Source organism: Eubalaena glacialis, chromosome 17 (assembly GCF_028564815.1).
Source record: "Eubalaena glacialis isolate mEubGla1 chromosome 17, mEubGla1.1.hap2.+ XY, whole genome shotgun sequence".
NCBI lineage: Eukaryota > Metazoa > Chordata > Mammalia > Artiodactyla > Balaenidae > Eubalaena > Eubalaena glacialis.
In genome coordinates, this window is record NC_083732.1 from 70,447,182 (window position 1) to 70,459,461 (window position 12,280).

General features: G+C 40.2%; 1 protein-coding gene across 4 annotated transcripts in view; it reads left to right on the forward strand.

The window, feature by feature from the left end:
- Nucleotides 1-12,280, forward strand: part of COL14A1 (collagen type XIV alpha 1 chain) — a 238,104-nt gene that overhangs the window by 207,513 nt on the left and 18,311 nt on the right. For all 4 annotated transcript variants that reach the window (XM_061172169.1, XM_061172166.1, XM_061172167.1 and 1 more), the window contains exons 42-44: nt 1,916-1,951; nt 2,957-3,023; nt 5,903-6,091. In XM_061172169.1, the coding sequence (XP_061028152.1) occupies nt 1,916-1,951; nt 2,957-3,023; nt 5,903-6,091 (292 nt within the window). The remainder of the gene's footprint in view (nt 1-1,915; nt 1,952-2,956; nt 3,024-5,902; nt 6,092-12,280) is intronic.

The following is a 12,280-nucleotide window of genomic DNA, read 5'->3' on the forward strand; positions in this document are numbered from 1 at the left end:
TAGAGAAATGCAAATCAAAACTACAATGAGGTATCACCTCACACCAGTTAGAATGGGCATCATCAGAACATCTACAAACAACAAATGCTGGAGAGGGTGTGGAGAAAAGGGAACCCTTTTGCACTGTTGGTGGGAATGTAAATTGATACAGCCACTATGGAGAGGAGCATGGAGGTTCCTTAAAAAACTAAAAATAGAACTACCATTTGACCCAGCAATCCCACTACTGGGCATATACCCAGAGAAAATCATAATTCAAAAAGGCACATGCACCCCAATGTTCATTGCAGCACTATTTACAATAACCAGGACATGGAAGCAACCTAAATGCCCATTGACAGACGAATGGATAAAGAAGATGTGGTACATATATACAATGGAATATTACTCAGCCATAAAAAGGAATGAAATTGAGTCATTTGTAGAGACGTGGATGGATCTAGAGACTATCATACAGAGTGAAGTCAGAAAGAGAAAAACAAATATCGTATATTAACGCATATATGTGAAACCTAGAAAAATGGTACAGATGAACCAGTTTGCAGGGCAGAAATTGAGACACAGATGTAGAGAACAAACGTATGGACACCAAGGGGCGAAAGTGGCAGGGGCGGTGGTGGTGTGATGAATTGGGAGACTGGGATTGACATATATACACTAATATGTATAAAATGGATAAGTAATAAGAACCTGCTGCATAAAAAAATAAATTAAATTAAATTAAAAAAAAATGAGGCAAGGGAAGGAAGGATAAAAGATATAACCAGTGGTGGGCTTGGGCTGGCTTGTACATGCTTGGGAGAGTAGATTTTGTGCTTCTCTTCCCTTTGAAACTCCATCTTCAGTGACAGCACATTTGTCACTTGAAATCAGCCATAGTACAAGTATTTACACCCCTGAAAACAGCAAACAGTACAAGTGAGGACATTTCATTTTTCCAGAAAGCCAATTTACCTGCACACCGTGGGGTGAACCCAGAATTTTGAATTTGGATGACTAACTGAATAGATTTTGGAGACGATATGAGTTTGATTTGGGACCTGTTGAGATTATAGTAACAAATGGGAACAGTATGACAATGTGGCAAATTCCATCTATAAATGGCACTCACTATCCTTTTGATAGAGACTATAAAATGTTGTTCAATAAATCTATTACGCTGCCTTGGAGTTGAAACAAAAAGATGAAATTCTTCTGAAGACACATGTTTTGCATTATACATGTAATTTCATTGCAGAAACACTAAAAACGTCATTGTTGTATCAGTAAAAGTTTTTACAGATATGGTAAAGTTTCCTATGGATCAAAGAGTAGCTAAGCCACAAAACAAAATAATGATTCAGCTGAGAATTTGTGTTAATACAAGCTCGTATTATCAGGGAGACTCAGGGAGAAAGAATTGTTTGCTGTTATTCTGGATGGAAAACAGAGTGAGGATGTGGGATTTCACAGATTTCATCTTTTACTTGAACTCTTAAGTTGGAAGATCTTTTCCTTTCTGTGAGAGATATTCTTTCAAAAATTAAAACAGTTTATCTTTTCAGCAGAGATTTGTGAAATCAATTATGCAGCATCAGTAAAGTACAATTCAGAGGGTGGTGTTTTGTGCGAAAAGATGTGAATGACTTATTCAGTGACACTATGTTACAAAGCAGTATTGCTGCATGATCCCAATTTTGTATTCAAACATATTGTGTCTGTGCATTCAAAGGCTGGAGGAGTAAAATGTTTAAAAGAGCTATCTCTACTTGATGAGATTACCAGTTGCTGTTTGTTTAACCCTGTTGCTGTGTATCTATTTTTGCTGTAGAATTATGAGAGCTAATAAAAAATGTTGACACAATAAGAAAAGATACACTATCATGCTTGGCTGAGTGCAGTGTCACAAGTAACTTGACAATTTAAAATTTTACAGGGTGTCCCTGGAGTAAAGGGAGAAAGAGGAGAACGAGTAAGTATCCTCTGGACTGTTGACCAGCCGCAGCTGACTGTACACCTTTTGTTGCATAAGCCTGATAAAGGATAACCATTTACTATCATGATTACTCATTGCTCTAATACCACTCCTCCTCTTCCCCCTCTCCTCAGCTCGCTTGACTGTGAGCACATTTTCAAGTGGAAAGCACCCTGTGGGCTAGAAGTCAGGAGTGCTGGCTTCTAGTTGCAGATCTGCTACTATCCAGCTAGATGGCCTTGGGCCATTTCTTTAAGGCTAAAATGGAGAGAATCAAACTCATCTAACTCACAAAGTGGATTTAATGAAGACATTATATAATGGATGTGAAAAGGCTTCAGAAAAGTAAAAGATCTATTCAAAATGCCAAGCGGTAGATTGAGGCTTGTGTATTTCCAATATGGGAACCAAGGAAGACAAAGGCAGCATGGAATCAAAGAACTGGCTGTGAAACTTAAATCAGTTTATTTTAGGGGACTTCTATCTCCTTTGAGAAATTGTGCCACTGCTCATATAATTGTGCTGTCGGCTCTAGTAGAAACAGCAGTGACCTTGGACTCATCCAGTTACCTCTGGGAAAATTTGGGCAGTATGTTTAACTCTGTTCATCTGTAAGATGGATTTAACATCTTTCCTCTGAGTTGCTATTAGTATTAAGTAAGCCAGTGGTTGAGAAATTGCTGTATTTTACAAGCTCTAAAGAGCGATAAATAAGGCATTAAATATGTATGGGTTTATTACAAAACTATTAAATATTTTAGTATCTGGGGCCAGAAACACTTGAACTTTTTAATTTAATAAAGGCTCTCAGGAACCTTGTACCATGAGTGTCAGATTGCTTATACCTCCTCCGTGTGCACCATGGTGGTCAATCCTACCTGTTGCTAGGAGCCAAAGAGCCCAGGTTGGGAACAATGGGTCAGGTCCCATTTCCATCCTGGAAGTCCTGCCATTGGCTGGGTTTGTGGCTGAGAGTCAGCAGTCTGCTTTTTTCTCATCCAGGGTGACCTACAGTCTCAAGCCATGGTGAGAGCAGTGGCACATCAGGTGTGCGAACAGCTGATCCAAAGTAAGTGCGTTATAGTTACAGATGTTTTCTGTTACTCGTCCAAATGGGAATTTGCCTTTCGCACAAGCGTAAAGACTAAGCTTTGTCTTGTTGCAGAAACATAAGCTTTACAGATGGCCATCCCTAACCCATCTAAGTGATCATTACATATTACCCTAGAGTTCTGCATCGATGGTGCAGAGGCCAAATTCCTCTCTGTTGTTTGTCCAAAAACTCTCTGTTTGCCCATATAGGTTTAACTTGACTGCCCATATCAAATCTTTTATTTCTTCTTCATCTCTCCAAATGGATAGATTTTTTTCTCAAGTCCTCAGCACTTGAAAACTGCCAAACTAAGGCATCAGAAGCTACCTTCAAGCCACTAGATTTAAATCCATATCTCTTTCTTACCCATTTCTTTTGGTTAGCCCAGGGCCCTTCCCTTTATTCTTTAAGATTTATACCAAAAATAATGCAGACACACAAACATACATGCACACATGGGGACAGGCTTCATGTGAACATTTGACATGATACTTGGGCTCCATGCCAAAAATTACACTGGAACACGCTTTACATCACACCTGTCCCATTTCTTCATTTTAAACTTGAACTTTCCCACAGGCCAGTATTTCAGTTACTGATTCATGCTCATTCACTTACATACCCATGCATCTGTGCATTTCTCCCCTGCCCACTGACTTTATATTTTGTCTCAGTAATCTAACCAGAGGGTTACTAGAGTGGGCCCTTCTCTCTGCCAGTCATTTGTTTAGTTCCACAAAGATCTGAGGCCACATGGAGATGAAATATTCCTCTCAAACCCAGACAGCTCTGGCCTGGCTCTGCTGTCAAGCCCCCCCCCCCCCCCCCCCGGTTCTGTAGCATCCACCATCTCCAAGGCCGACATTACCTAAGCGGCTGCCTTAACAGCTTTGAGGTTATATTTTTTTAACCCGGGAAGTTTGGGAGTCCTGTAAGTGTCCAAGAAGGCGCTATTGGCTGGGTCCAAAATTCCATCTGCAGTAGATAAACCCAGATCTCACCCTGCAGAAAGCATGGAGTGAAGGTCTACAGGGGCTTGGAAGAGTTTTCATTAAGACGTAAATCTTAGGGCAAACTGAATACAAAGCTACTATCTTCAGATGTAGTAGTAATGCTCCCTATATTTTAACTTTATTTCTTTTGTATTATATTGCCCAAACTAGTGGTTGTGAAAGAGGGAATTTATCAGTTAAATGAAACTACTTAAGTTTAATGCCAAAATAGCATCTCTGAAAATACAATTAATTATAAAAGGGAAACAACATTAAGTAGAATATGTCCAAAGCTAACCTGTACCTTGGATTATTTTGTAAGTTTCTCATTTCAAGTATCCACTGTAAATGGGTGGGTAATGATTTTAAGGAAACCTAAGGGTTAAATCCTAATATGACTCACTGACCATAATATAAGGAAGATTTCACAATAGTTCCTATCTTATTCCACTGTAGAATAAAAATCTTATATAAATATGTGATTATTTGAAACATGCCCTAAAAATTGAGAGTCAAAAATCCAGTTTTTCCCCTCAGGAATTCTCAGATTCTTGTGAATAACTTCTAGGAAATAGAAGCCAGCAGGGGTTATACAAGAGCTGAAACAGGTCTGTAAAATAGGGAGGCCCTGCCTGTCAATGTCATGGTCAGAGGAAAAAAATAGAAGAGACTGTATGCCACTCTACGAGCAAAACCCAACCCACCCAGAAGCTGTATTTCTGGCACCTCAACCATCTGTCCACACACCACTTCACGTTTCTCTGGGCTTCCTATTTCCTTCCTTAGGCTTCACCTCAGAACTTGATTATCATTTAGCATATAATTCCTCACATGCTCAGTTACCTGGTTTTTAGTCCAGATCTGAATTATGCTAGGGAAGGTTATGTGGGAAGCTGTGTGAGGCTGAGGTGATGACAGCTAGAGAAGTATCGATAATAAAGGATGGCCCTTTTATCAAAGGAGGAAGCTGAAGAAGCAGATGTGGACATGTCTGATCCCACCCAGACATTCATGAACATGCCTACTAATGGCTCCTGAGTCATCAGGAAGCCAGCCCTAGTTACAGTAATGGTCCTGTGCTTAAGAATGCATTAACTATATCTTAGAAATCATCCCTCTAAAAGTAGTTACTTTTCTTTATTTAGGGTTGAATGTTTAAAAAGGAATAAATGACAGTCACCTGGAAAGTTCACTTCTTTGGGAAAATGTTATCTCCTGATGATGCTGAAAAATGGGGCATTATGGTATCAAATACTTTCTCAATCTATACTTCTAATTATTAAAATACATTCTTCCAGGCACAACTGAGTTAAGGGATTATGGGAGAGAGAGCCAGATTTTTTTTAAAAATAAAGCTACTCAGAGTTTCTGCAGCTGGGACTCAAGTAAAGGTTTCTGCAAAAAGGCTTGGCAATGAAGAAATGAGTTGAAACAGAGCACTTGTCTGGGGATTTCTGAGCAAGAGGGTGGAACAGGCTTTGTGGGTTGGAAAAAAGACATATTACTTGGGTGGAAATCGCTGGGGAAAAGGGGCAGCTGGGTGAGGATTTAGGGGTCAGATAAATGTTGGCGGTGAAGAAAAAATTTATGATTTCTGGTCAGCAATGTTTACTGAGATGCTGACGTGAGCTGTGGAATTCCAAACACATGAGATGCGACTTGAATACAATCCAGCTGTTAATATCATCCAAAGTAAAATGCAAAAATTTTTCAGTTGGAAATCAACTTATTTCAGAGGGATGTGCTTCTTCCTATTGGTGGGTGTCTAACAGAATTGTTTGGAACCTTGACAAATAATACCTTCAGTTCTCCCTTTCTATGTGTGACAGTTCATCGAATGCTTCTTTGTCCTTCGTGTCTCAGGTCATATGGCCAGGTACACAGCCATCCTCAACCAGATTCCCAGCCAGTCAACATCAATCCGGACCATCCAAGGGCCTCCTGGAGAGCCTGGGAGACCAGGCTCACCTGGAACCCCTGGTGAACAAGGACCCCCAGGTGCCCCAGGCTTCCCAGGAAATGCAGGTGTGCCAGGGACCCCAGGAGAACGAGGTAAGCTGGACCACTCCTCTCACTGAGTGCGCTGAAACAGAGTGTAACAGTGGTGCTTATGCAATGATAAAGTTCCAAATAATGGACCTAAATTAATTCTATTCCATCTATTCTTCAGCTTATTTATTAATCCCCAATACTGAGAAAATTGAGTAATCTACAAAACGTTTATTAAGAGCCACATCTGCTTGTATGCAAAAGGAGGATTAGAAACCCCAATTCACCTCTAAAAGGCTTTTGAGCTAATGAGAGAAAGAGGTCCCCTCTAGATGGATGAATTAAAAAAATATACCCATCCAGGTAGAATTACAAAATGATACCCCCCTCTGGACAGATGTAGCGTCAAACATATGTGTCAACTGAAAAAAACAAACAAACAAACACACAACCTAAAAGTTGAGAATTATGTTTTATTTGGCGGATTCACTGAGTACTTAAGCCTGGGACGCAGCCTTTCAGATAGGTCTGAGGAACTGCTCCAAAGAGGTGAAAGAGGACCTGGATTTGTAGGAGTTTTGCAACAAAAACCAGGTTGTGGGAGCATCAGAAGAGAACTGTTAATTAAAGAAAAACAGGCATCTCAAATTAATGAATTTAGCACTTTTCTATGAATGGGAAGATGCAAGAGTCTGGGCTTATTGAAATGATTCCTTTGATATGAACCTTAACTACCTAGAGCCAGTATTCTGTTCTTTTCCATCCTGAATCTCCTCAGGGTGCACTGCTGGGGGCAGCCGTAGTGGCTGCTGGCTTGATGGACACAATATCTTTTGTTTGCTGATATGGCAAGCAGCATTCTTTGTCCACATGTGTCATGGCAAGTAGAGAGCTCACTTCCTAGGTCTGGTACTTTTTTTGTACAGTGCCCATACCAGGCAACGGTCAGTAGCAGCCTTGAGGTAAGGCATGAGTCATATCAACATATGATTTACATGTGCTTATGTAGACCATGCCAATTCTAAACTTCAAATTAAATACTGTTTGTGGCTCATCTTCCTATAACATGAGGCAGTATTTTATTTAATAGTTCCATGGGCCAATGTTTCATCTTTCCCACTAAAGTTTCTTTCAAATAGAGATCCTACTTAGCCTTTTCTTCTACCCTTTACAGGTCTTAGCAGTGTTGTGCAATACAATAATGGACTCTTTCGATTGATTTTCACCCAATTTTGTAATTGGCCAAGATCTCCCACTCCAGAAGCAGATCAGATCAAAGAGACGTGGGAAAATGGGGTTACATATCAGCCACAAAGAAAGTGATAGGAAAAGAGATAACCAATAAAAGTATTTTCTAGGACACAATTTTATGGAATGTAGATTGGGAGAAAAGCTAACTAGTACCTATCTGCTCTTGTGAGTCATATTGCTTTAATGAGATGGGTAGGATATACTCCTTTGATCAAATTTGAGATGTAAAATGCAGATTACCAAGATAATACCTCATGTTTATTCTTGATTCATGCCAACAGGCCATGTGCATTTCTGCCTTTGCACTTTTGGACACTTTGTTCTTCCCCCTTTGGAAATGTCCTTTCCTTTCCCTGGCTTATGTGCATCTTACTCTTAGTTCAAGGCTCAGCTTAACCCCTGTCTCATGCATGAAGCTTTTGTTGATTGTTCTAGACCAACAGATGTCTCCACCCCCTGAATACCTGATGCTCTGACCGTCTCTCCCACCCATTTTAGCAGTCATCACGTGTTAATGAACAGCATGATGGCAGAAAGCAGGGCTCAGGTCTGAATTGCTTTGCAATAATAGGTCCTCACCAGATATTTGTTGCTTTGATTGCAACCCAGTTCTGATTTTCCTTTCTAAAGGGTTTTCCTGCACCAGGGCACTAAATCGGCAGATGTAGAGAAGGATATAATTTCCTCGCAGTGTACCAACGATCTGGCAGCCAGGAAAGTGGCCACCTCTGTCAACAGGACACCCTCTAATGGGGTCGGTGATGGATCAGCTGTGACTCAGGGAGCACAGAGCCAGCGCCTGAGTCACTCTCGGCAAGTCACAAGTTGTCTTTGTTCTTTTTGGAAGTCCTGCCCTCGTTCCTGCCAGACTGAGTCTTTCCTGCTCTGCAAGAACACTTGAATGCTTAGATCAGAGAAAAATCAGCCAAGGGTCCTCAAACAGTGGTCCAGACAGCCCTTGAAATATGAATTTCCGTGATATAATTTTCTGACATACATGTATGTATATATTCTGAAAGAGTATAGTAGATAAGCAAAATCCTGTATTTCACAAACACAGGTAGGATGACAGTAAGAGAAAGTGAGAAATGCCCTTTGAGCATGAGGGAAGGTGACTTTGGTTGATCACCAACTGGGAGGGTGTGCTTTGGGATTTAAGGTAGGGGTTTATAGGCCAGCGCCCAGGGGACTTTTCATTCCCAGCAAAGTATTTCAATCCTGTTGCAACTGGGATTCATGGTTGCAAGGAGAACAATAATTTAAAAAAAAAAAAATTTATTGAAGTATAGTTGATTTACCATGCTGTGTTAGTTTCAGGTATACAGCAAAGTGATTCATGTTTTGATATTAGCCTTGTGGTCCAAAAACCCAGAAAAGATTGATACAGAAAAATGTCTGCCTTTCCACTAAATCAAAACAATAGAATTTTAAAACTGAAGAAACTTCAGCCATCTTTTCTCCTGACCCTCTCATTTTATATAAAAAAGAAGCTTATAAAGTTATCGAGGCCCAAAGAGGCTAGAAGTCAGCCAATGTCAGGACTGGAAATAAAAACCAGAGATCATGTTTGATTTTTTTTCTGTATAAAATATGATTATCACTATACTGTAGAATACAATTTTAAAAGGACACTTTATTATAATGAGTAAAAATAAGTACTATTACTAGGCGGTGTACTTAGACAAATAATAAGCTACAAAAGTAAGACTGAAAGAAATATGGATGTTGAGACTCTGGCATAGCATTGAGGGGAACCTCACTTTCTGCTGAGTCTTCATAAAAAAAAAAATTCATGACTCTATTGATTTGGCTAATTTTTCACCAGAAGTACTCCATCTGATTTCTCTATTCTAATTTTTCAAAAGTTTTTCAAACTTCTTAAAACATAATGAACAAGAAGAAATACATTTTACATCATGATGCAGTATGCATGTGCATGTGTGTGCATTCAAACTTATATAACTGAGGCAAATAGAAATAATACTTTCCCTTACTATTGTGTCCTGTTTTCTTTTGTTAAAAGGCTGAGGGGCAGCATGGGGAATTCTGTTCAATACTCTGTAATAACCTACATGGGAAAAGAATCTGAAAAAGAAGAGATATATGTATATGTATAACAGTCACTTTGCTTTGCACCTGAAACTAATACAACATTGTATATCAACTATATTCCGATATAAAATTTAAAAAAAAAAAGGCTAAGGGGCACCTTTGGATTTTATGACCTCAGTTTGAAATACACTGTTCTAGTTCAAGATCTTTGATTAACGCCATTCTTATCATTGAAGTATCCAAAGAATATGCATTTTTAGAAAATAGAAATTACAAATATTCCTTCCACATTAGCTCGGTGAAGTAGATGACCATTCATGACTTTCCTTATTACCTAACAGAAGACTGTATTTTCACTCCATCTATTGCCTTCCTCGCTCTCATTAACCCTTTGTCTCCTTTAACTTAATTTATTTATTTTATTTATTTATTTTTGGCTGTGTTGGGTCTTCGTTTCTGTGCAAGGGCTTTCTCCAGTTGCGGCGAGCGGGGGCCACTCTTCATCGCGGTGCGCGGGCCTCTCACTGTCGCGGCCTCTCTTGTTGCGGAGCACAGGCTCCAGACACGCAGGCTCAGTAGTTGTGGCTCACAGGCCTAGCCGCTCTGCGGCATGTGGGATCTTCCCGGACCAGGGCACGAACCTGTGTCCCCTGCATTGGCAGGCGGATTCCCAACCACTGCGCCACCAGGGAAGCCCTCTCCTTTAACTTAAACAAAGTATTTTTCATAAGATTGTGTGGAACAGTCTCTTAGCTGTCTTCTGCCATAGGTTGTAATAGAAAGAGAATCCTCAGAGTTTAATGATTCAAAGAGATCCTGCAGCTCACATTGTTCCTCCAAAGCTTAAACTCCAGCTGAGACTTGGCTGATTATTGGCACCCAGAATTGAAGGGTTTCCACTTGCATCACAGAAGCAAAATGTGATGCGCCTGCTTTCCCTCCTCACTTATACTACACTGTTAACTCATGTCAAAGAAAAGCGATTCCTCCATGGACTAAGCTACATTTTTGCTGTCTTTCCCCATTAAACTCTGCACCATCTTCAGGTAAATGGCTCTATAGCCTGGCTTCCAAAATTTAGAAAAATGGGTGGGATCAGCTCTGAGGTTCCTCTCTTGTTCCTCTGTTGTTCCCTGAACTGTGACAATTGAGTCCTAACTATTCTGACCTTAACTCACTCTCCAATCAGCCTTGTGTGATTCTAACTAGATCCTCTTGACAACTCAATTTCTAATTCTGATCTCTGCATGTCATTCCCAGATGACTAATCTGTTTATTTCCTTATTCCATTTATTTAAATGTTCATTACCCACACTGATATCTTGAACCATCTATGAACCCAGACAACAGTAGCTTAGTTGGTCTAGAGTCCACAAAATTCAGTTTACTTATTTATCTGAAAAAAACTGGGAGATTTTCCTGATTTCAGTCTTCATGCAACTCCTTCAGTTTCCATGATTCTCCAAAATATATTGGATCAGAGGAACCATCCAGCTAAAGATTTTCATGTTTAGATTGTACATCCATAACAGTTGGAATTCCTAGCTGGTTTATTTTCTATAATAAATCAACAAATATTTATGAAATTCAAGGTTTATGTAAGGCTCTTGGCTGGGCAGTGTGTGAGATAATACTATGATTTATGGCTTTTGCTTGTTATGTCAGGCGCCAAATGCATCTGCCAATATTGTGCTCGGTCCCAATATATACAGTCTCATTTGGATAAAATAGAAGACACGGTTTGGATAAGGAAAGAATATGATATATCACTGAATGTACAAGTAGGGAGATGGCAACTGCTAAGCAAGTTATGTGGCAAGTACATGCTGTCAGAATTTAGAGGAAGACAGCACTGTGGCCTTTGATAAGAAATGGTACTATCATTTATTAAGCAATTACTTAATAAACCAGCAGTTGCTTAGTACATTATTAACGCTCATAAAACTTTTATGAGATCCATATTAGCCCCATTTTTAGGTGAGGAAACTGAGGCTCAGCCAGATGGTCAATTGTCACAAAGGCCACACAGCTGAACAGCAGGGGACCAGAATTCAAATCCAGATGTGTATGATTCCAGAATATCTGTGCTTGCTCACCTCTGCCCTGTTGTCACCTTTAAATTCATTGCTTGGCAGGGGTTTCACAGAGGAGGCCAGCACTGTGCAGGGTTTGGTGAACCCTGTTTCATTATGGATCCTAATATCCACAGTTCATAGCATGTGAACTGCTAGACTAACCAGAGTGTTTTAGTGGGTTATAGTTGTACTATTTGCAAGCTTCTTAATGCACTCTGTTCTGCTGTGTTTGGATAGCCTTGGGGCATCCGTGACCCGGCAGATGACCAGCTTTGAGAAGTCAAAGCCTGTTTTGGGTACCTATGAACATGATAAAGACTTTTTTTTTTAAATTTATTATTTTTGGCTGCATTGGGTCTTCGTTGCTGCACGCGGGCTTTCTCTAGTTGCGGCGAGGAGGGGCTACTTTTCGTTGCAGTGCGCTGGCTTCTCATTGCAGTGGCTTCTCTTGTTGCGGAGCACGGGCTCTAGGCGCACAGACTTCAGTAGCTGTGGCTCATGGGCTTAGTTGCTCCACGGCCTGTGGGATCTTCCCGGACCAGGGCTCAAACCTGTGTCCCCTGCATTGGCAGGTGGATTCTTAACCACTGGGACACCAGGGAAGTCCCTGATAAAAACATTTCTTATGGTTATACATTTTGGCACTTGACAATTCTAGATTTTAGCATAGGCCCAGTAGGGCAGTACCTATAGGGAAATTGGTCATGGATCTGGCAATTTGAGATGCATGTATAGAAGTTATACTTCTATTATAGTATCTCAGCCTGGGGGCAAATAGGGAGAAACCTGGAACAAAGTAATTTAATCTTGTTTCACTTCTGATATTTTAGAAGAGAAACCGTTTTCACCTTACTATGTGTGATGCTGCTTTAGC